Below are 24,783 nucleotides of genomic sequence, written 5' to 3'. Positions count from 1 at the left end.
GTACTGCGGGTTGAATCTGGGGCATTCTACTTTGAAGATACATCCCCATCTCAATTAATTAATTAACTAATTCATTTAGTTAATTAATTATAAGTTATTAATTATAATCATAAGTTGTTGGGGCTGGCGTCAAACCTGCACTCTTCCTGACTCAGCTTCCCGAGTACTGGATTCCAGGCAGGCGCCACCGTGCCTGCTCAGGTTGTCCCTTTTGAGGGCACAGTCTGGGCTGGCAGGTGGAACAAAAAGCAGATAGGAAAACCCCATCCCCACTCTACCTGGAAGGGAGTTTGCCCTTTGTGAATTAAGTGCTAAAACCACCACATCCCAGGCCAGGCCTGCAGGACTTCCCATCCTCTGCCTGCCTCGGGTTATTAACAGGTCTCTCCTAACAGAATGGCAAACCTTAGCCTTGGCCTGGTCCCCTGCTCCGGGAGGAAGTCATGGCCAAAGACCTGGAGTGAGTGGGAGCCTAGGCCTGGGCGCCAGCACAGTTTTCTGGGTGTTCCTTATTCTGACTCTCCGTTCAAGATCAGATCTCTTGGTGGAGTTTGGCTTCCATACGGTTCACCACTGCTCAGAGCAAGAGGGCTACAGTCTCCAAAAGTCACAGTGCTCAGCAGCAACATATGTCACTCACCCGCTTCGCTCCTATCACGATCCCATTCAGACATCAAATACTTAACTGAGCCGGGCGTGGTGGCACACACATGGAATCCCAGCACTCGGGACGCTGAGACAGGAGGATCACAGGTTTGAGGCAGGTCTCAGCAACTTAGTGAGGCTCTTGGCAACTTAGCAAGGCTCCATTTTCAAATAAAAATAAAAAATAAAATAGGGCTGGGGTGTAGCTCAAAGGTAGAATGCCCCAGCATTGCCAAAAACAAATAAATAATTTTTTTTAAAATAGGGCTAAGGAGCTGGGCATGATGGCACACACTTGTAATCCCAGCATTTGGGAGGCTGAGAGTAGAGGATTGTGGTTTGTGGACAGCCTCAGCTACTACTTAGTGATGCCCTTTGCAACTCAGTGAGACCCTGTTTCAAAATAAAGAATAAAAAAAATAGGGCTGGGGGTGTAGCTCAGAGGTAGAATGCCCCTGGGTTCCATTCCCAGTACCACAAAAAATAAAAATAAAAATAAAAATTTAAAATAGGGTTGGGAGTATAGCTAAGAGGCAGAATGCCCCTGGGTTTAGTCCCCAGTAACACTAACACACACACACACACACACACACACACACACACACACACACACGTTCTTTCTTATCTGTTGTTTAAAGAACTGGGTCACTGGGTATGGTGGCACACACTTGTAATCCCAGTACTTGGGAGGCTGAGACAAGAGGTTCACAGCCAGCCTCAGGTATTAAGTGAGACCCTCCACAACTTAGTGAAACACTGCTTCAAAATAAAGAATAAAAATAGGGCTAGGGATGTAGCTCAGAGATAGAATGCCCCTGGGTTCAATCCCCCCTACAGAAAAAAAAAAAAAAGAAAAAAGAAAAAACTGGTGTCTCTCACGCCTTTAATCTCAGTACCTAGAGTCAGAAACAAAGGAGGATTGCAGGTTTGAGACCAGCCTCAGCAACTAAGTGATACTCTCAGCAACCTAGCAAGATGTTTCTAAATAATTAGACAGCCAGGTAAATAGATAAATAGATAGACAGGCAGGGAGGCTGGGAGTGTAGCTTAGAGGTAGAGTAACCCTGGATTCTATCCCCAGTACCAAAACAGAAAAATAGAAAAATAACTGCGGGTGCGGTGTTCCAAGGGGAAGGAGCGGGAGCACAGGGCTGAGGTGAGGCGAGCTGGCACAGGAGCCACCACACCACGTGGCGGCTCCACAGTGACCAGGGGAGAATGGCCAGAGGAGGCTGAGGACAGGCTCTGTGAAGCAGGGCCTTTGTGGGCCCTGAAAAGGAGTTTCACATTTCAAAGAACATTGTATCTAATATTTATCTGGTGTCATGCCCACACTGCAGAGTTGAAGGCCAATAAACTAAATTCTAGTCTCTACTCTTTTTTCTTTTTCTTTGTGGTACTGGTACTGGGGATGAAACCCAGAGGTTTTCTACCTCTGGGCTATACTCCCAGACCAAGTTTATATTTTATTTGGAAACAAGGTCTTACTAAGTTGCTGAGAGCCTCACTAAGTAGCCGAGGCTGGCTTCAAACTTGTGCAATCCTCCTGTCTCAGCCTCCCAAGAGCTGGGATTACAAGCGTGCACCCACACTCAGCTCTAGTCTCTATTATTTATTTATTTGTGTATTTATTTGTGGTACAAGGGATTGAACCCAAGAGCATTCTACCTACAAGCTACACCCCCAGCCTTTTGTAGTTTTTATTTTGAAAATAGGTCTCGTACCTGGGCGTGGCTTATGCTTGTAGTCCTGGTACCTGGGTGGCAGAAACAAGAGGATCCTAGGTTTGAGGACAGCCTCGGCAACTTAGTGAGGCCTTCCATGACTTAGGGAGACCCTGTTTCCAAAAATTAAAATTGAGCTGGGGGAGTAGCTCAGAAGTAGAATGCCCCTGGGTTGAATCCCCAGTACCCCAAAAATAAATAAGTGAAAGAAAAAAAGAAGAAAGAGAGAGAGAAAGGAAGGAGAGAGAGAGAGAGAGAGAGAGAGAGAGAAGTATTGCTAGGTTGCTGAGTATTGCTAAATTGCTGAGGCTGCTTTTCAATCTGCGATCTTCTTGTCTCAGCCTCCCAAGTACTGGGATTACAGGTGTGTACCTCCACACCACACCCAGTTTATAGTGCTCTCTCTCTTGCGCATTCCCTCTCCCTCTCCCTCTCCCTTTCCCTCTCCCTCTCCCTCCCCCTCCCACCTCCCTCCCCACCCCTCTCTTTGGTACTGGGGATGGAACCTAGGGACATTCCACCTCCAAGCTACACCCTCAGCCCTTTTATTTTTTAATTTGGAATCAGAGTCTTGCTAAATTGCTGAGTGCATCACTAAATTGCTGAGGCTGCCAGGCGTGGTGGCACACGCTTGTAATCCCAGCATTCGGGAGGCTGAGACCAGAGGATTGCGGTTCGCGGACAGCCTCAGCTACTTAGTGAAGCCCTCTGCAACTCAGTGAGACCCTGTTTCAAAATAAAGAATAAAAAATAGGGCAGGGTGTGTAGCTTGGAGGTTGAATGCCCCTGGATTCCATCCCCAGACCCGCAAAAATAAATAAGTAAATAAATAAATAAATAAATAAATAAATAAATTGCTGAGGCTGATTTTGAACCTGTGATCCTCCTGTCTCGGCCTCCCAATTACTGAGATTACATGTGTGGTGGCACCATACCGGGCTTAGTCTCCACTCTTAGGGAAGATAGTAATGTCTTCAGGAGTAGAAACTCTAAGATAGGCATGTTAGCAAAAAGTATGGCGTGGGCATTACATTGACTAGCAGATTATGTACAAGACCTAGAGTCAGGCAAGGACATGCTTCTGCCCACGCTGGGGGTGGGAGGATTCACAGCTTTCTTGAAGAGAGCACACTGGGTCTGGATCTTTGGAAACAAGAAATGAATGGCACCCAGTCAGAAAGCACAGCCTGTGCAAAGGCACGGGGGTGTGAAACAACACCATAGGTTCCAGAAACTGGAAAGCCTTAGGTATTATAAAATACAAAGTGCAGCCGGGCCTGCTGGCTCACTGTGAATTGTATTAATGGGTGTAACTACTTTGATTTCCTATTCAGAAATGACCTAAATTTCCCTGAGCAAAATGTATTTATTAAAAAGCTGTTGCTTAGCCGGGTGTGGTGGCGCACACTTGTAATCCCAGCATTTAGGAGGCTGAGCAGGAGGATCGCAGGTTCACAGCCAGCCTCAGCAACTTAGTGAGGCCCTTTGCAACTCAGTGAGACCTTGTTTCAAAATAAAAAATAGGGCTGGGGATGTTGCTCAGAGGTAGAATGCCTCTGGGTTCCTTCCCTAGCACCACAAAAAAAAAAAAAAAGAGATATATATGCCGGGCGTGGTGGCACACGCTTGTAATCCCCTCGCTTGGGAGGCTGAGACAGGAGGATTGCACGGGTTCGAAGCCAGCCTCAGCTACTTAGTGAGGCTCTCAGCAACTTAGTGAGACCCTGTTTCCAAATAAAATATAAAAAAAGGTCTGGGAGAGTATAGCCTGGAGGTAGAAAGCCTCTGGGTTCCACCCCCAGTACCACCCCAAAAAAAAGAAGATATATGTATATATGTATATATGTGTATATATGTATATATATGTGTGTGTGTGTGTGTGTGTGTGTGTATATATATATATATATATATATATATATATATATATATATATATATTACAGGAAAGGGTGAATAATGAGCATCAGCCTGAGTGGGACAAAAGATTATTATGGGAGATGAGGTGCAATTAAAGCAGATTTGGAGCCGGGCGTGGTGGCGCATGCTTGTAATCCCAGCATTCCGGAGGCTGAGACTGGAGAATCGCAGTTAGCAAACAGCCTCAGCTACTTAGGCCCTTCGCAACTCAGTGAGACCCTGTTTCAAAATAAAGAATTAAAAAAAAATTGGGCAGGCGGTGTAGCTCGGAGGTCAAATGCCTCTGGGTTCCATCCCCAGACCCGCAAAAAATAAATAATAAAAACAAATAAAGCAGATTTGGAGCAGACATGGGAAATCTTCCAGAACAGTCCAGGGTAGAAGAGGACGGATCCCTGAGCTTGTATGAGCCTCCTAAAGCACTCGCCCTCACACCTTATCCCCAGCCCTGCCTGGCCTCCCAGCATCTCATAAAATGCATCTTGGATTTATTATGTATAATCTTATTAACGCGTGCATATGGCATGAGCTTTGGGATTCAGCTGTTTGTATGTTTTCCACAGGATCATGTCTGAGCCTGCATTTCTTGTTTCAGATGCCAATGACTTGTGTTTTAATTTCTCAATATAATGCCTGCCTGGAACAGTCTTACCTGTAGCAGTTGTGCTTACAATACTCCACAATTCTGCCCTTTGCATGTACAGACACAGACTTAGAGACACAACGTCCCTGTCCTGGAAGAGCCTTCTGTGAATCGGTTATCAGTCTTCCTCTGCAGCGCCTGCCCTTTCTGTGCCAGGCACTGAGAAGCTGAGCTACAGGCAAGGGACAGGGAGGGAGCAGGCCCCAGGCATCGTCTCCCAAGACGGACCACATAAAAGAGACTCCATGGCTGTGGGTATGCACACACTGGCCTTCTTCTTCCTCTCTGTGATTGCAGGCAGGCATACACTGGTTTTCCTCCTCGTCCTTGTCCTCGTCCTCGTCCTCTTCCTCCTCCTGTTCCTCCTCCTCCTCCTCCTCCTCCTCCTCCTCCTCCTCCTCCTCCTCCTCCTCCTCCTCCTCCTCCTCCTCCTCCTCTTCCCTCTCTATGTGTGGTACTAGGATTGAACCCAGTGGCAATCTACCTCCAAGATGCACCCTAGCCCTATTTTATTTAGTTATTTTTAAATTTGGAAACAGTCTCAGCCAGGTGTGGTGTCACATGCTTGTAATTCCAGCACTTGGAAGGCTGAGACAGGAGGATCTCGGTTCGCCGACAGCCTCAGCTACTTAGTGAGGTCCTTTGCAACTCAGTGAGACCCTGTTTCAAAATAAAGAATAAAAAATATGCTGGGGGTGAAGCTCAGAAGTAGAATGCCCCTGGGTTCCATCCCCAATACAGGAAAGAAAGAAAGAAAGAAAGAAAGAAAGAAAGAAAGAAAGAAAGAAAGAAAGAAGGAAATTCTCACTAAGTTGCTAAAGGTCTCATTAAATTTGCTGAGGCCGGCCTCAAACCTCCTGCCTTAGCCTCCCAAGTACTGGAACTACAGGTGTGTGCACCATCACTCCCAGCAACGGTGGGTTTTTGGGATTGAACCCAAAGCTAGATGAATTACAGTTGAGTTTGGGGACAATTTCATCCATCTTGTGGCTTTTTTCTTTTTTGTGTACTGGGGACTGACCTCAGAGGCACTCTACCACTGCGCTGTATCTCCAGAGCCTTTTTTGTTTATTTATTTGAGACAGGGTCTTGCTAAATTGCCCAGGCTGGTCTGGAACTTGCCATCTTCGGCCTCAGCGTCCCCAGCAGCTGGGATTCTGGGCAGGCACCAGCGCCCTGCCATCCCTTGGCTTTTGGGGAGGAAGGCTTATTACATTGTGCATAATACTACAGGTACACACTCCGTAGAGTAGGCATTTTGCCTTTACATGTCTAATCCTTGTGCCTCTGAGGGAGAGAGAAAATGTGTGATGTGGGGTTGACTTATCTCCTCCTCTCAGACCAGAGCACAGGAAGTGGGAGGAGAACAGACCATGGCCTCACCTGCTTCCCTCCCCCTCCCTCTGGGAGCCAGGCCAGACCCCGAGCGTTTCCTTCCCTTCCTGAGCCCGGCCAGGACAAGGCCGGATCCAGAGGAGCCCAGCCCTGGCTCCCCTGGCCCAAGTGTGTAGACTTCATCACTTGCCCACATGCCCACCCCACCCCGGCCTTGGCTGCCCTTCAGGGGCCCATCAGGCAGCCAGCAGTGAGGGGCTGGGGCAGGGGTGGGAAAGCACAGCGCAGCACAGGAGTGAGGGCCTTTGGTCCTGGACCTCGCTGGGCACCCGTGGCTGCACAGCCCTGGTCAGTCGCTCTCCCTGCGCCTCTGTGGCCCCTTCTTAGCCTTCAGCACCTGGGTTAAATGTCACGTGCTCAGGAGCCCTCCCCTCTAAGCGGGTCCTCTGCGCTCCGTATCATAGCCCGGGTTTGCTCTCTGCAGCCTCGCGCATGTGATACATTAGTTAATTACACACATAAACTTCTGTTGTTTGCGCACTTGGTTGGTTGCCCCAGTAGAATGTGGACTGCAGGCTCCAGGGCACTGAGATTTGTGTCTGTGACCTTTGAATCCCACAGCCTGGCTGGCACAGTGCCTGCCACCCGGGAGGAGTGAGACAAGTCATTTTAGTGAAAGGCGTCTGACCCAGACAAACTCCCAGGGTTTTTTCCAGCCCCCAAAAAAGAAGTTTCGAGTCTAGGGTTTCTTGCCAGGAAGACCACTGCGGGGCTTCTCCCGGAGTCCCCGGGGGTGGGGAGGAGGCTGGCCGGCTGCGGGCTGCGCTCCCCGCTCAGGATTTGGGCAACTGTGAGCCGGGACCGGCGCAGCCCGCAGCTGCCAGGCCCAGCCTCCCGCGGGCACCCGGCGGGCAGGCGCGAGCCCGCCCCGCACGCCCCCCAGCCGGCGGGGGAGGGCCCGGCGGTCGCCTGGCAACCGGCCCCGCCCCGGGCGGCCGCAGGCCGGGCATGGCCTGGCTGGGCTGGCCGGCGCCCGGGCTCTGGGTCGGCGGCTGCGGGCTGCTGCTGCTCGCCCTCGCGCTGCTCCTGAGCCCCCGCGGCGGCCGGGCGCGGCGGGGCCTGGGCTGCCTGCTCATGACGCGCAGCCGGCGGCTGCTCTTCCGAATCGGGTCAGTGCGGGCTCCGGCCCGCGGGCGGGGAAGGCGCGGGGGGCGGGCGGGGTGGGGGATCGGACTCCCGCCGGCCTGGGCTCGGGGGGCCGGGCCAGCCAGAGGGGTCTCAGCGGGGCTGGGGAGGGAAGGAGTTGGAAAGATGGAGAATCGGGATAGGAAAAAAGAGGGCTGGGGAGGCGGGCCGGGGAAGCCAGGGAGCAGCTGGCCACGCGGGGTCGCGCCGGAGCCGTCGGGGCTGAGGTCGGCAGGTGCAGGAGGGAGGATGCCTCGGACCAGCGACTGGCACCGGAGCTTGCCCCCTGCCAACCCCTCCCCCTCCCATGCCCGGCTCCCCGGCTCCCGGGAGACTCTTCTGTCCCGAGCAGCCCTGTAGGTCCATCTGTCCCTCTCCTTCTACCTCCCATCCTGGCCCGGGCAAAGCCCCCGACTGTGAAATCCAGCTGGACTGGCTGGTGGGAGCTCACAGACCGACTAGTGACTCTTCCATCCATCCCCCCTTTGTACCTTCCTCCCCTGGCCCAGACACCAGGGGTGGCCAGTTCTGTTCTGCCACCCAGACAGGAGAGGCTAGGAGGAAGAAGCCAGGTTTCTAAGAGTCCCTGTCCCTCCCCTACTTCTAGGAGGATCATGGGACAGGACCTCATCCCCAGCGTAGGGATCGTGATGTTGGGGTTGGGGATTGTGGGAGCCCTGGCCATAAGCCTGGCTTAAGCCTGGGAATTTCCTGAGCTTCAGAGAAGCCATTGTGCAGTTCACCCCTCCCCCATCCCAGAGCACCCCAGAAGCTGCCTAAGGCCTCAGGCTAGGAGTCCATTCACTCTTCATCTAAGAAACAGAGATGTAGTGGGGTGTGGGGGTGTGCTGGTGCGTCCTTGGGATCACAGCACTTGGGAGGCTGAGACCGGAGGATTGCAGGTTCCAGACCAGCCCCTCAACTTAGTGAAGTCTCCACAACTTAGACCCTGTTTCAAAACAAAAAATAGGATTGGGGGGTAGCTCAGAGGTAGAATGCCCCTGGGTCAACGTCAACCCCCAGTGCTGTTGGGGTGCCAAAGATGTTGGGGTGAGTTCTCTGCTCAGGAACTCGGGGTCTGCAGGGTCCTTGGCTAACGTGAGGGAAAAGAACTTCAGCGCGCGCCAGTCAGAGACATGGACAGAGGTTTATTGGGGAAAAGGGGAGGAAACATTCAAGAGAGAATGCGGGCCCCTCAAGATGAGGAAGGCATTTTGGGGAGTTCAGCGTTCTCTTCTTATAGGGGACGTTCGTGAGGGGTGGGCTAGAGAAGGTGTGTGAGGATGAGCTCAGTTCGGTAGTCCCTAGGCGGTTTATGGTGGGCAGGTGGTCTGGCAGCCTTAGGGTGGGTGAGCTCAGTCCAGTAGTCCCGAGGCGCTTCCTGATGGTCTGTGGTCTGGTCAGCCTCAGGGTGGATGATCTTGGGTTGATTGGGGTCCTCATTAGTTGATTGACGGATAAGCTGGGATATCCTAAATTATAGGTTTTCTTGGAAATATTGTTAACTCTAGGATCTACAGGTTTCCCAAGAATGTATGGTAGAGTCAGGTCTGGGAAAGAGAACTGGTTTGTGGACTAGAGGCAGAAGCACTTCAGCTCCAGGTTCTTATATCAAAGTTATATTTTTACTTTTCCTTCCTGTCTGTCTCCTTTCTACCTACTTATTCCTTCTATCCTACATCAGTGCCACAAAAAAAAGAAAGAAAGAAAAAGAAAAAAGAAAGAAAAATAAAAAGAAATAGAGATATAAAGGCCTAGTGGACAGAAAAAAAAGAATATTAGGGGTGGGGTGAATCTTGTGCTGACCTTTAGGGCATTAATGTTTCCAACACTCCAAACATTGGACATTGTAGATAAAACTCAAACCAAGTTTCCATTGCTTTGCAAATAGCATTAAAATGAGATTTTAAGTATTTTTTTTGAAGATTTAAAGAAGTTTATTAAAAGATAGAAATACAGAAAGTAGAAATACAGCCCCATGCCCGAGTGACATGGAGGGGTGACTCGAAATGAATACACCCAGATTTTAAGTATTAATATTTCCACATTTTGGGTTTTGGTGGTGGTGGTGATGCTAGGATTGTTTTGTTTTGTTTTGTTTTGTTTTTGTTTTTGGTGGTACTGAGGTTCCTGGAAACCCTTCTACCTCCGGGCTATACTCCCAGATCTATTTTTATACTTTTTTTAAATTTGGAAACAGGGTCTCTTTAGCCAGCAAGGCTGACTTTGAACCTGTGGGATCCTCCTGTCTCTGCCTCCCAAGCGCAGGGATTACAAGCGTGTGCCACCATGCCCAGCAATGCTAGGGATTATGAACCCAGGTCCTTAACCATGTATTCTACCACTGATCTATGCCCTGGATCTGCTTTTTTTTTTTTTTTTTTTTTTTTTAGTGGTATGGTGTTACTGGAGATTGAACGCATACTAGACAAGCACTTTACCACTGAGCTACATCTTGAGCCCCCCAGATTTGGAGTTTCAAAAAAATGGTTGGGCTGGGTATGGTGGTGCACGCTTGTAATTCCCACGTTTGGGAGGCTGAGACAAGAGGATCACACAGGTTCAAAGTCAGCCTCACCTACTTAGTGAGGCTCTCAGCAACTTAGTGAGACCCTGTTTCCAAATAAAGTATAAAATAGATCTGGGAGTATAGCCTGGAGGTAGAAAAGCCCCTGGGTTCCACCCCCCAGTACCACAAAACAAACAAACATAAAAAGCAAGCCAAGGCGCTGTGGCACATGCTTGTTATCTCAGTCCTTGGGAGGCTGAGACTGGAGGATCATGGGTTCTCCAACAGCCTCAGCTACTTAGTGAGGCCCTCTGCAACTTAATTAGACCCTGTTTCAAAATAAATAATGAAAAGTAGAGCTGAGGGTATAGCTCAGAGGTAGAATGCCCCTGGGTTCCACCACCAGTACTGCAAACAAGCAAAGTTGGGCAAGGTGGCACACGCCTATAATCCTAGTATTCGATTCAAGACCGGCCTCAGAAAATGAGACTCTGCTTCAACATAAAAAGTAAAAGGGGGTGGGAGTATAGCTCAGATGTACAATATCCTGGGTTCAAACCCTGTTACCCAAAACCCAAAACATTTTTCCTCACAAAAGTTCTGGAAATTTTATAGTTCTGTTGGGGAGGGTGTTTTAAATCTACTTTTAGCTTCCAAAATTGGCAAGTATGAAGTCATACAAATAGTCTGAGGAAGTGGAAAATAGGCGTATCCATGAGGGACTGGAATCAGAATTCCTGAGATCACAATGTCCAGGATCAGCTCAGCCTGGTGGCCCATGCTTGTAACCCCAGCACCTGGGAGGCTGAGACAGGGGGATTGCAGGTTTGAAAATAGCCTCAGCAGCTTAGTGAGGCTCTCAGCAACCTAATGAGACCCTGTTTCAAAACAAAACAAAACAAAAATAATAAAAGGGCTGAGGGTATGGCTTAGAGGTAGAATGACCCTGGGTTCAATGTCCAGTAAGTACCAACCAAAAAATGAAAGAAAAAAAGGAAAAGAATGTCCAGTTCTATCAGAATTGTGAGGGTGTGTGTATGCCTAGAAGTTGGGATTTAAGAGTTTCCACATCTCTGGAGTTGGGATTCTCAGAGAGCTTCAGAATTCAGTATTATTATAGACTTTCCTTTGTCTGAATTTCAAGGTTGCTTTGGAATCAACTTCCCAAATTATAAGAGCAGAGAGTGTGCCTGGAATCAGAATTCCAGACTGCCAGCAGTGGAGAAACAATTGGTCCAGTCCCCTGGGGTGAGGCCGCTGGACTTTGGGGTGGGGGGAGGAGGCATACTAGCAGGAAGTGTGTGTGGGGGTGCGTGTTGGCGTTGGTGCAGGCGCCTCCAGGCCTGCAGGAAGAAGGTGGGGAGGGAGGGGGAAGCACAGGGCACTCTCAACATAAAGGTGTGGCTGGGAGGACCGCAAATGGGATTCCCTTTGGAGCCCAAAAGCAGATAATGGAAATCCTAAGCAAGAGCTCAGAGAGGTGCTGTATATATTATCATTAATAATGAGTTAATTTTATAAAAGTTGTGTCTGATGATTTTGTGAAAGCTTTGCTCCGCCAAGCCATGGTGGTGTACAGTACTTGAGAGGCTGAGACAGGAAGATCTCTGGTTTGAGGCCAGATTCAGCAACTTAGTGAGATTCTCAGCAACTGAGGGAGACCGATTCAAAGTAAAAAAAAAAAAAATGATATAATAATAATAATAATAATAATAATAATAATGGGGCTGGAGGGTGTAACTTGAGGGTAGAATGCTTCTGGGTTCTATCCTAACCAGTATTGTTCGGGGATGGGAATAACCAGGGACAACCCAGGGCGGATCCGGGCTTAGCTGAGGTCAGACACAAGTGCTGGGGGCTCTGTGGGTCCAGGAGAGGGTGTGCATTAGCTAAGCACACAGCATGCAAGGGCACTGGACAGGTGAGCTTCTGAACCCTGGCTTCGCTGCACAGTGGCCTTGTGAGCTGGGACAGATACCCCATCTGCCCGCTTTGCATCTATAAAATGGGAATGAGGCTAATGCTCCCTGTAGGACTCCCACCAGGAAGGAACGAAATTGGAAATGTAAGTGCACCGGGCTCGATTAGAGAAAGTGCTCAGGAAACGTTGGCAATTGCTGGTGCTGTAGCCTGGGGTGGGCCAGAGGGAGGGTACGAGGTGTGGCCAGAGGCTTCCGGAATGTCCTTGCTTGCCTCCTGGCTCTCCACTCACCTCCCATCTGGAAGTCCCTATCCTTTTATTCTTTTAGGAACACCTCACTGGCCTGGGCAGAGACTGGGATCGAATCTGGTCTGCTCTCCAGGGGTAGGGGAAAGGTGCAGAGGAACAGGGGGAAAAGGGCCCAAACTTTGGCAGGGGTGGGACGCAGCGAGCTCCCTGCGGTGGCAGGATGCACCAGGGAGCTCCCCAATGTCTCTCCGGCCTCGTGCCTCAGTTTCCCTTTCCCCTGCCTTCTCAGTGATTGTTGTTTAGGAGAGGATGGTACTAGGGATTGAACCCATGGGCATTCCACCTCTGAGCTACAGCCCAGCCCTTTTTCATTTTGAAATGGTCTTGCTAAGAGGGTCTTGCTAAATTGCTGAGGTTGACTTTGAACCTGTGATCTTCCTGTCTCAGCCTCCCAAGTACTGGAATTACAGGTGCGCTCGACCACACCTAGCTTCAGTGATGGTTTAGAGAAATTTGTAGAACAGAGCCCCAAGGAGAGCTTCTGTCTCCAGAAGAGAGGGTGAGTGGGGCCTGAGGCTGGATTTGTCCAGGGCTGAGATTGTTTTACAGACCTAAGACGGTCAGTAGCAGCCAGCCTTTGGGGATAGACAATCCCAGCTTTCCAAGCCCCCTTCATATTTGTACCTAGGGATTCCTTCTTGTTGTTGTTGCTGTTGTTGTTGTTATTGTGCTGGGGATTGAATCCAGGGGTAATCTACCTCCAAGCTATAACCCCAGTCCTTTTTTATTTTTTGGTTCTGAAGCAAGGTCTCACTCCTTGCTAAGGAGATCCTCCAAACTGCAGTTCTCCTATCTCAGTCTCCCAAGTAGCAGGACTACTGAGGTATGGACCTTGCTTCCACCACTTATACAAAAGGAAACTTTGGTCTAGGGGGCGGGTACTGAGCATTGGCCCTGGGGTATTCTACCTCCGAGTTACACCCCTAGCCCTATTTTATTTTTATTTTGGAAACAGCGTCTCTCTAGGTTGATAAGAGTCTCACTACTTGCTGAACCTGTCCTTGAACCTGAGATCTTCCTGTCTCCGCCTCCTAAGTACTGGGATAACAGGTGTGCAACACCATGCCCGGCTAGAGGAAACCTTGAGGCCACTGGCTTGATGTCCTGAGCTTAGGGATCCTCCAGTTCATGGCCTGAATGAGAGCCAGGCACAGGTGGTGAGGTGGCATACTTGCGATGCAGCCTGGCAGGAGGGAGCAGGGCCCTTTTCTTTTCTGTAAGCCTGTGGGCCCTTGGGAAGCAGTGGTCCAGCATCCACAGCATCCTCTCAGCCTCCCTGCCCTCCCCACTGGCCCTCCTGCCCTCTGCGGCTGCTGCTTTCCAAAACCTGGCTCTGAGTAGGTGTCCCGAGCCGTACCGCCTACAGGGGCTGTGTTCTCTCAGATGGGAGTTGAAATGTGTCACTTCTGTTAAAGGGGCTTAGGAAGCCAGAGTCCCTCCAGGAATGGATGGGAGCCCCTCTGCACCCTGCCCCTGCCTTGGCCTGGAAGGCCCTTCTGACATGGCTTCCCTTGCTGCCTTCACCTCCTCAGACAGGCCTGCCCCGCCCAGCCCACAAGCCAATGGTGTCCCGCCCCTGCACTCCCCATTCTCTCTTCTCCACGGGGCATACTATGGAATGGCTTGTTTATTGTTAATAAACATACTTGTTTATTGGTTCTCTCCTCCAACCAGAACATGGCTACAGGTGGGAATAAACTTTGTTCACCACCGCATCCCAGCTCCTATAACAGTGCCTGGCATGTCGGTGGCCCTTGTTAGATGTTTTTGAGTGAGTGGATGAATGAATGGCTTGGCACAGGTGCCATGTCCTCCTGAAGCCGGCCTGGCCTCCTCGGTCCATCTCCACCTCCATACTGGGCCCTGCCACCATCTCCCTCAGAGCTCAGGGCATCTTCTCGCCTGTTCTGGGGCCGCGGAGTCTCAGCTCTGGTCCCCGGGCTGAACTCCCACAGCCCTGGCCCAGGGTTGAATCAAGAAACCTGGGATCTGGATGCAGAAGAGGAGAAACCAAGACAGACCCAAACCCAGAGCCTGGGCTGGGCCTGTGGCCTAGGTACAGGAGACAGCGAACCCAGCCAGCCCGTCTGGCCAGGACAGGCCTCTGGTCCTGCTCACAAGCCCCCAGGGGCTGCCTCTCCTCCCTGTGTGAAGGATGGCTGTCCTCTGGAGAGGGCTGTGGAGTCTGGGAAGAGCTCTCCTGGGCCCACAGGCTGGGAGAGCGGCCTGTGCTTTGACTCTGCGCACACTCTGGACAGGGGCAGCGCCCCCCTCCCATACATACTTCAGGAAACGCCCCCAGGGCCTGATCAGCTGTCTTGCATTGTTCTTTGCTCAGTTCTGAGGAAGCACAAACCCGGGAGCTGCCATGTGCTGTGGGAGCCCCACGCAGACCCAGGCTCTGGTAGACCCAGGTCCTCGTGGCCCACCAGGTCCTTCTGCCCTCAGCCATTCCAAGTTGGTGACATTAAGATTGTCCTGTAAGCCGGGCATGGTGGTGCACGCTTGTAATCCCCGTGCTTGGGAGGCAGAGACAGGAGGTTCAAAGCCAGCCGTGCACACTGGCTTAGGAGACCCTGTTTCCAAATAAAAATATAAAATAGGTCTGGGAGTGTAGCCCAGAGATTGAAGGGCTTCCAGGAACCCCAGTACCACCAATAATAATAATAATAATAATATAATAATAATAATAATAATATTGTCCTGTAAGCTAGGTGTAGTGGCAAATGCCTGTAATCCCAATACTTGGGAGGCTAAGACAGAAGGATCACAAGTTCAAGGCCAGTCTCAGCAACTTAGTGGGAGCCTATTTCAAAATTAAAAATATAAAAGTAAAGAAGGCCAATCGTGTACCCTAGAGGGTAGGACGCCCCTGGGTTCAATCCCTAGAATCCCCCTTCACCCCACCCCCCAAAAAAGAAGATGTCCTGTTGCTGGTCAGATGCAAAGCCTGGGTAAGCTGTCCTAGCCCAGGAGCAGAGGCCTCGCCAGCGGGGCTCGCCTTTTGCTTCCTGGATCTGGGGCCCCTAAAGTCGGGCCTCTTGGAGAGCAGCGAGGTGAGGGAGGAGCACCTGGCATTAGGAGCCTTCGGGCCAGTCTGTTGCACGCAGAGCCCTTTGCGCCTTCCTCTCTGGCCTGAGGTTGGGCCCTGGGCCCAGCTGGGACAGACACTTGAACGCCCTCGGCTTCTCTCAGGACTGCCCAGATGGTAAAGGCTCCCCGGGGGAAGAAGAAGAGCTCCATTGTGTTTTCTGGGGGTGGGGGGGTGGGGGGGTGCTTCACTGCCCACACAGCCTCCTGTGGCTAGAGGCCGCCTCAGATACCAGCGAAGCCATTCTTGGCTCTGAGGCAAGGAGCGAACAGGGCTCTGGGAGCCGGCGCTGGGGGCCGGCCTCGCCCACAGCCCTGACCAGGGAGGGTCAGCTGCAGCCCAGCCAGGCCGCTCCCCCGCCCCACTCCCAGCCCCACTCTGCAGGGTGGTTTTTCTGTCTCCCAACTGGGTCCCAGAGGACCAATTAGGAAACTATTTTCTTTTTTGTGAGGTGATGGTGGGTAGTTCCGGGACCCAGAACTACTGAATCAGAGTCCAAGAAAAGAGGAAAAGAAAAGAGAAAGTCAAAGCTTTTTTTTTTTTTTAAAGTACTGAGACTTGAACCCAGGAGAGTTCTACCTCTGAGCTACACCCCCAGCCCGCCCGCCCTCTCTCTCTCTCTCTCTCTCTCTCTCTCTCTCTCTCCTTCATCTGTCTATCTTGTGGTACTGAAGATTAGATCCAGAGGTATTCTGCCTCTGAGCTACAACCCCAGCCCTATTTTAACTATTTTATTTATTTTGAAACAGGGTCTTTCTAAGTTGCTGAGGGCCTCACTAAGTTGCTAAGACTGGCCTTGAACATGTGATCCTTCTGTCTCGGCCTCCAAAGTATTGGGACTTTAGGCATGTGCCACCACACGTGGCTGGCTGCCAACCCTTTATTTTATTTTGAGTCAGGGTCTTGCTAAGTGGCTCAGGCTGGCCTCAAACTTGTGATCCTCCTGCCTCAGCCTCCACAGCGGAGGATCTTCTTGTTTAAGAGGCATCCTCAGATCATTCTGTTGCAGGTGGTTAGAGCCCACCTCTGAGAAGTTAGGCCCCAGCTTATTGGTAAAGCCAGGGGAAACCCGCGGCATGGTGAAACCACATCTGGCTTGGGGGACCAGTAAATTATGTGAACTTTTTTTTTTTTTTGGTGGTACTGGGGGTGGAACCCAGAGGCCTTCTACCTCTGGGCTATACTCCCAGACCTATTTTATATTTTATTTGGAAACAGGGTCTCACTAAGTTGCTGAGGCTCATGTGAACTTTTAAGAACAGGAGAAACACTTGGTTTAACAGAAAGGGAAACTGAGGCTTGGGGAATAAATTCTTGCATCTAGCTACAAAAGAAAAGAAGCTGTGTATCTGGTAATGGCTCAAGAAACCAGGGGGCCAAAGGCTGGGGCGTAGCTCAGGGGTGAGGCACCTGCCTAGTGCGTGTGAGCCCCTGGGTTCCATCCCCAGCACTGCAAACTAAAAGAACAAGGGTAGATGCCCATGGTTTAACCCCCAGTACTGCAAAACAAAACAAAAAAAGCAGGGCCTTTACGTGGGTCAGTGGTGTTTTGGCCAGCGGTTGGCGGTAGGACACAGCTTTCTACCGGTCTCCTTTAGGACGTATTTTCCCAACTAGGCTCACTTTCTTTTGCCTAAACTCTCCCCTCCGCCTGACTCCCCAGGGTACCTGTGGAACCCTCAGACCAGCTAGGATCAGGAATCTCAGAGCTGAGGTTTGAAAGGGGCCTCTAAGAGTCCTTGGGGGGTCTTATCCAGAGACCCCTGGGGTCCCCGCCCCTCTGCGGTTCTCTGCAGAATGCTGCGTTTGGAAACGTTGGTCCAGGGGGAGGGTTCCGAGTTCTTCCCAGACTCTGGAGGTCCAAGAGGCCATAGCATTGCGCCGTGTGTCCTGGTCCCTGTCACCACGTAGACAGCGAGGGCCCTCAGATGAACTGGGTGTCCCCCAATTGTTCAGACTCTCCGGCCTCGCCCTACTAGCTAGTTTTGTGGTGGCCGAGTAGACCTCAGCTGGGGCTGCCTGCAGGGGTTCTGACCTCGCCCTGTTGCCCACTCGCGGTATGGTCTCCAGCAAAGCCCTTCCCTCCTCTCTGGGTCTCCTCACCTGTTCAAAGGGGGTTATCGTGGCCACCTCGACTTGTTTTGAGGATGACCTGAGGTGATGGACAGGAGATGCTCAACTCAGAGTGAAGGGAAAAAAGCTAAGGCTCCGCAATCGTTCCTCCGAGAAGCCACGAAGCTCCAGATGGGTTCTGTGACTCAAGGGGGGCAAGCAAGGACTGGGGATCCGGCTGCAGACGCCCAGGCCCCTGCTCCTTCCACCCAGCTGCAGACGCAGGGCAGGGGAACTTGGGAAGCTGTGCCCCAGTGACGCAGCCCCACCCATGCCTTTGGGTCTGGGTGACCTGCTTGGCAGAGCACCCTGCTTGCCCGGGTCTGCAGGGGCCAGGGAGAGGGGAGGGACATGGGAAGCAGGTGGGTGTGGAGGGGAGGGAAGCTCAGGGGTGGAGCGGCAGAAATTGGGCAAGGCGCTCCTCTGGGCTTCCCAGGATCTGCCTGGCCTTGCCGGGGATCTACTGTCTGGGAGCATCGCTGTACCACCTACATGCCTGGTCCCCTTCCTGGCCTTCCTAGTCCCTAGCCAGCCTTTCGTGCGTGCCACCTGCTATCTGTGTCAGGGCTGGGCACTCCAGGAGACGGGGGAGGAGCCGTGTGAAGGCACAGGAGGAGCAGGTGGGAGTCTGCAGCGGCAGGGCAGGGGCTGACCAGGCTGCCCGCAATGGAAGCCGACAGGCACAGGGCCCCAGCTCCCCGGGGTTGGAGGCACAAGCTCTGATAGAGCAGAGGAAGAGCTGACATCATCAAGGGCTGCATCCCCGAGAAGTGAGCTGAGCCCTGAAAGGTGCTTAGGATTTCAGTAAGTAGAGAAGGCCCGGAGGCCAGGCAGAAGGGCATTGCAGACAGGCACGGAAGCCTGCCAGGGCAGAGACAGGGAACAAGGTTTGGTTTTGAAATTTTAATGAGTTAAGGCATTCCAAAAAAAAAAAAAGGCTAGATCATATAGCAATCCCGTGTCCCACGCCCCAGCTTCAAAAATAAAACATCACAGTTAGAGTAGAAGGCTGACCCCACCCACCCAAGCCCACCACCCACCTGCCTTAAGGAGCACGCCATTGGACTTTGGACAGCCTCAGTTGCCCTAATTCTTTGCTTCTACTTATCTTAAAATAGTAGGTAGCCGGCCAGGTGTGGCGGTGCACCCCTATAATCCCAGTGCTTGGGAGGCTGAGGCAGGAAGATCTCAGGTTCAAGATCAGCCTCGGCAACTTAATAAGGAACTTGGCAACTTAGTAAGACCCTGTTTCAAATTAAAAAATAAAATAGGCCTGGAAGCATATAGCTCACGGATAGAGTGCCCCTGGACCACAGAAAGAAGAAAGAAAAAGGAGCTAAAATGGCTTTCCTTCTTTCTTTCTTTCTTTTCTGTTTTGGTACTGGGGATTAAACCCAGAGGATTCTTCCTCTGAGTTACACCACCCCAATCCTATTTTATTTTTATTACAAAACAGGGTCTCAAGCCAGGTGTGGTGGTGCACGCTTGTAATCCCAGCACTCAGGAGGCTGAGACCGGAGGATCGTGGGCAGCCTCAGCTACTTAGTGAGGCCCTCCGCAACTCAGTGAGACCCAGTTTCAAAATAAAGAATAAAAAAAAATTGGGCAGCGGATGTAGCTCAGAAGTCAAATACCTCTGGGTTCCATCCCCAAACCTGCAAAAAAAAAAAAAAAAAAACAGGGTCTCTCTATAGTGATGAATGAGAGTCTCGCTACTTGCTGAGGCTATCCTCAAACCTGTGATCCTCCTGACTCAGCCTCCCAAGTCCTAGAATTATAGGTGTGAACTGTAATTCACCTAGCTGAGAGCTGGTATTTTTAGTAAATAAAGATTATTTAGATTGTTTTCTCAACTATGTCTTTTAGCTTCCAGGTTTGTGTTTGAGCCTGTGTGTGGAGAGACTCGTTGCATAGATCATTTGTTTTGCTGGCGGTATAGCCTCCCACATCCTGGCTATGGCAAAGCTCATTGATACATTTCGCTGTGGATGGGCATTTCAGGGGTTCCACCCCTTGGCTCTGGGAGTACGGGGTTCTCACTGGACCAAATAGGAGAGGAGAAGACAGAAACTGGCTTTGGTCTCAGTTCACGGGCCTGACCAAGAGTTGGATTCTCATAATAAGCACTGGGAGCCACTGAAGGCTTTTGAGCAGGAGCAGGGCTGGGTCAGATGTGATGCTTTGGGAACTTTAATTTTTTGCTGGTGGTTTGCAGCCTGGGATGGAGGCAGAGAGAGAAAGAGGCAGGGCAGGACGCAGAGCTGAGAGGGATCGTGTTTTGGTCGCATGAACCAGGGAGAGGGTCAAATGGGGGCTCCCAGCTGTGTAACTGGGAGGACGGCAGATTCCCAGAAAGAAGGGGGCAAGCAAAGAAGCGACCCTGTGTGGGGGCGATGCCCAGGTTACTGTGCGGGCCTGTGGAGGAGGGAGGCAGTCACTGTCAGGAAGCCCACGGGCCTGGGAGGGTGTCCCAGCACATCTAGGTCCTCGGGCCCTGCGCTCATGCCCCCGCTCGGTCCTGCCGTCCCCTGCTCTGCCCAAGGAGCAAGACCTGGGGCCAGCAAGGGCCACACTGCCCCTCACCACCCCAAGCTGGCACAGATCTCGGGGCCAGCAGCCATCTTCTCCTCCAGCACCACCCCGGTCCAGACCCCGCCATCTCCCCGACCCCAAAGACTGGCGCCTCCAGGCACCTTCCACTGCTGCTGCCCGCCATGCATCCTGTACACAAAAGCCCAGCAAGCACTCAGCAAGGGAAGTCAGGCCATGTGCTTTCCTGCTTAGACCCGCCAGCAGTGCCCCACCCCCCTCCATCAGGGCCAGGCCTCTGCCCAACTCACAGACCCCAGCTCCAGCACGATCTGCCCCTCCAGCCCTGCCAGGAGGCCCCAAGGCCCCCCCAGCAACCCCAGGACATACCAGGCCTTGGTACCAGTACTGTGCGCCCTGCAGGCTCCATCTCTATATCCAGCTCCAGAGTTACCTGGGAGAGAAGAGGGCTTCCCTGACCACCCTGTCCACAGTGGGGGCCTCTTCCACCCCCAGCTTGAGTTAACTGGTGGTTTGCTGGCATCTGGTTTCTGCTTTCGTGTCTGTTGGTTCTCCCTTTCACTATGGCACAAGCTCTCCAAAGCAGAGAGCCATCCACCCTGTTCTCTGCTGTCTCCACAGTGTCCCACAAGTGCAGTAAATATTTGCAGAATAAAGCAAACAAATCTGGGTATGGCAGTGCACACCCCCCATAAATCAAATACTTGGGAGGCTGAAAAAGGAGGATTGTAGGTTCAAGGCCAGCTTCAGCAACTTAGCAAGGCCCTCAGCAATTTAGTGAGACCCTTTTGAAAATCAACAATAAAGTAGGGCTGGGGCTGTAGCTCAAAGGTAGAACGGCCCTGGATTCATTTCTCAGAACCACTAAGAAAAGAGAACAAAAAGAGAGCCTCTTCCACAGCCTCTTGGTGCCAGGGCTCGGGCTGCGAGTGCTTGTTAGGCAACAAAGCGGAAGCACAAATTTGAGCCTCCAGGAGGAGAGACTGAGCCGCCCCTCCGTCCCTCCCAGACGCCGGCGGCCAGCCGGAGCAGCTGTGCAGCCCCCGCTGAATTCGGGAAGGAAACAACAGTTGCGGAACCCCTTCCAGCCTCCTGGCCCCGACGGGGCACTTCCACGCGTCGTCTGGCTCTGTGTCACGCCATCTTCACGCGGTCCGAGGGTACGGCATCGCCATGCTGTGGATGGGGAGCCTTATCTGTGAGACCCGCGGCTGGTCAGGGCACAGAGCACAGCCAGGCTGTGGCGGGCGTCCAGAACTGCCTTCTGAGAGCGCTGTGTTCTCCAGAAGTTGGTGCAGGAAGAAATGACAGGGCTCGCCATGGGTGCGTTGGTTACAGAGGAGGGGGCCATCTTATTTTGGTTTGTTTGTTTGTTTGTTTATCGGGCTACTGGAAATTGAACCCAGGGGCATTCTGCCTCTAAGATACTCCCCCAGCCCTATTGTTTTATTCTTTTGTGTGTGTGGGGGGGCACTGGGGGTGAAATTCAGGGGCTTTTCTACCTCCGGGTTATACTCCCAGACATATTTTATACTTTATTTGGAAACAGGGTCTCACTAAGTTGCTGAGAGCCTCACTAAGTAGCTGAGGCTGGCTTCGAACCTGTGTGATCCTCCTGTCTCAGCCTCCCAAGCGCTGGGATTACAAGCGTGCGCCACCACGCCCAGTTTATTCTTTATTTTGAAATAGGGTCTCACTAATTTGTGGAGGGCCTCACTAAGTAGCTGAGGCTGACTGAGAAGCTGAACTCCTCCTATCTCAGCCTCCCAATTACTGGGATTACAAGCATGAGCCGCCATACTCAGCTTAGTTTATGTTTATCTTTTTTTTTTTTTTCTTTTTTTTCGGTACTGGGGATGGAACCCAGGGGCATTCTATCTCCAAGCTACACTCCAGCCCTATTTTTATTCTTCTTTTGTGTGTGTGTGTGTGTGTGTGTGTGTGTGTGGTACTAGGGATGGAACCCAGGGGCATTCTTCCTCTGAGCTATGCCCCCAGCCCCATTTTTTATTCTTTATTTTGAAACAGGGTCTCACTGAGTTGCAGAAAGCTTCACTAAATAGCTGAGGCTGTCCTTGAACCTGGATCCTTCTGTCTAAGCCTCCTGAATGCTGGGATTACAATCATGTGCCACCATACCTGGCTTTTATACTTTATTTTGAAACAGGGTCTCTCTCACTGAGTTGCAAAGGGCCTCACTAAGTAGCTGAGGCTGTCCGTGAACTGGGATCTTCCTGTCTCAGCCTCCCAAATGCGGGGATTACAGGCATACCTCCCACACCCAGCTTTTTATTTTGGTAGCTTTTCAGGCTTGCCAAAAGAGCACAGAGAACTTGTATGGACTCCTTGGCTAGCTCCCCTGAATGTCAACATCTTTCATAATCGTAGTCCAGTTATCAAAACCGACACATCAACTCGAGACTATTAACCACTCTCGGGCCTTATTCAGACTCTGCCAACTTTCTCCCTAATGTCGTTTTTCTGGTCTAGAACCCAGTCCAGGGTCCTGCAGAGTCTCCTGGTCTCCTCCCACACGGGACACTGCTTTTGTCTGTCTTTCGAGGTGTTGACACGTGTGGGGTGATGGCCTGATATCTTATGGAATGTCCCTACTTGGGTTTGTCTGAGGTTTTCTCATGAATAAATTATGGCTCTGCATTTTAGGCAGAAGTGAAGTTGTACCCTCAGTGCATCCCATCACGAGATAAATGAGATAAATGATGTTTCTATAATGTTAGATTCACTCTTTTTTTTTTTTTTGGTGGTGGTGGTAGGGATGGATCGCAGAGCGTCGAAGGCGCTGAGCTGAACTCCCAGCTCCGCCATTAACTTTAATCGTTATTTAGGTGGAGCCCGCCGGCCAGGTTTCTCCATGGCTGACTAATTAGTATCTTGTGAAGGAGATACTCTCACACTATGCAAATGTTCTTTTTCCCGTGGTGCTTGAGTGACTTGCCCGGTGTCCAGGTGTTAGATTGTACGCCTGTGTGTTCGCGACCATCAGTGTTGTGTGTTCCGACAAGGCTGAGAGGTGAGAAGCTGTGATGGTTGGGAAAGGCAGCTTTTGGGGAGGGGGTTTGGACCTGGGAAGAGCCAGGGCAGCAGAGGGAGGGGCATCCCAGGCAAGGGACTTGCCCAGGAGAAGCAGGCAGGGCTGCCAGGGCTCTGGTGCCCTCCCACCATTAAGCAGATCCGCTGGGGGCCCACGTTAGGGGCTCTCACCAGCTCAGCCGCAGAAACCAGGGACCTGCAGCTGACACGTGGTGCACCCACACCCAGCGCTGTCTCCAGCTCAGACGGGCGTTTGCTGAGAGCCCCTCAGGGGCGACGCACCGCCTCCTCAGCTGCCCACTCCGGTCAGCGACCTGGTCTGTTTCAGTCTCCCCCTGTCCTAAGCCAGCGCCCTGCCAAGCCTCAGTAAACAGGGACTGAGGGAACGAACAGGGAAGAAAGCGACCCTCTCCTCAAGGTGGTAGAAATGTCTGTCTGTCAGACATCAGCCTCTCCTCCACCTCAGGGGCTGTAGTCTGCCCTCTCTAAGACTATTTCATTTGACCAAATGGAGCTGGTCCTGGTGACACATGCCTGTTATCCCAGTACTTGGGAGTCTGAGACAGGAAGATCAAAGGTTCAAGACCAGCCTCAGTAACTTACTGAGACCCTCAACAACTTAGACACTTTCAAAATAAAAAACAAAAGGGCTGGGAGTATAGCTTAGAGGTAAAACACTCCTAGGTTCTATCCCTAGTACTAAAATATATATATATATATATATATATATAAACTTTGGGTACACATTGGAGCAGTTTTGCAACCTTAATAGGTCTTTAAACTTATGTCTCTTTTTCATTTATTTAATTTAATTTTTTTTAGTTAGGGTCTCACTGTATTGCCCAGAATGGCCTGTAATTTGCAATCCTCCTACCTCCTTAGTACGGGGATTACAAGAATGCATCACCTTGCCTGACTTTATTTTACATTTACTTAAAAAAATCTGTGTCTTAGCCAGGCGTGGTGGCACACGCTTGTAATCCCAGCATTCAGGAGGCTGAGACCGGAGGATCGCGGTTCGCGGACAGCCTCAGCTACTTAGTGAGGCCCTCTACAACTCAGTGAGACCCAGTTTCAAAATAAAGAATAAAATGCTGGGCGTGGTGGTGCACGCTTGTAATCCCCGCATTTGGGAGGTGGAGACAAGAAGATCGCGCAGGCTCGAAGCCGGCTGTGCTGGCTTAAGAGACCCTGTTTCCAAATTAAAGAAAATATTAAGGACTTCCGGGAAGATGGCGACCGAGAAAAGCGGGGCTTAAGAGTCCCGCTAACAACCAAACTCCATTACCACAAAAAGAGCGCCTTTCATAGCCAGAAAACACCATCACCAGAAAAACAAAAAAACCCACCAGGCTCCAGAAAGAAAGCGGACTGAGAACAGAGCTCAGGGCCACAGAGGAGACACACGCGCCCGAGGACGCGGCAGCAGCGCTGTACTGCCGGCGGCAGCGGCGAACTCAACGGACGGCTACAGCAAGCCAGGTGAGCCGCTGCGGAACAGCCAGGCGGGATCTTTCAGCGCAGACAGCATTTAAAGCTCCCAGTGGCTGAGCTCAGCACACGCTGCAGGGATTCAGAATGGAAATCAAAACCAGAGAAGAAAAAATACGCCAGCCTCATGGCCGAGGGCGTGGCAGATGCGCCATATTGCCACTGGCGGCGGCAGCAGTAGTGAATTCACCGAGTCCAGTACAGCTACATCTGCGTACTCAAGAACAGTGAGTCAAATTGCGGGCCACAGAGGAGAAATCGCAGTATTGGGCCTCCTGGGACTTGACCCAGTGAGGGAGTG

At 51.5% G+C, this 24,783-nt stretch overlaps 1 protein-coding gene across 2 annotated transcripts in view; it reads left to right on the top strand.

The window, feature by feature from the left end:
* Positions 1-24,783, top strand: part of PNKD (PNKD metallo-beta-lactamase domain containing) — a gene marked incomplete at both ends in the record, with an annotated part of 81,896 nt that overhangs the window by 47,567 nt on the left and 9,546 nt on the right. The window contains one exon of one of the 2 annotated variants that reach the window (XM_080689675.1): positions 7,272-7,432. The exons of the other annotated variant lie outside the window; for it this stretch is intronic. Coding sequence (XP_080545801.1) covers positions 7,272-7,432 — 161 coding nt within the window. Of the gene's footprint in view, positions 1-7,271; positions 7,433-24,783 lie in introns of those variants that run through there. 2 annotated transcript variants of the gene reach the window in all.

The sequence above is a fragment of the Muscardinus avellanarius genome (genome assembly GCF_963383645.1).
Source record: "Muscardinus avellanarius genome assembly, chromosome: 2".
NCBI classification, from domain to species: Eukaryota; Metazoa; Chordata; class Mammalia; order Rodentia; family Gliridae; genus Muscardinus; species Muscardinus avellanarius.
Note: the sequence above shows the minus strand (reverse complement) of the source record. Positions and strands in the feature narration are given on the sequence as shown.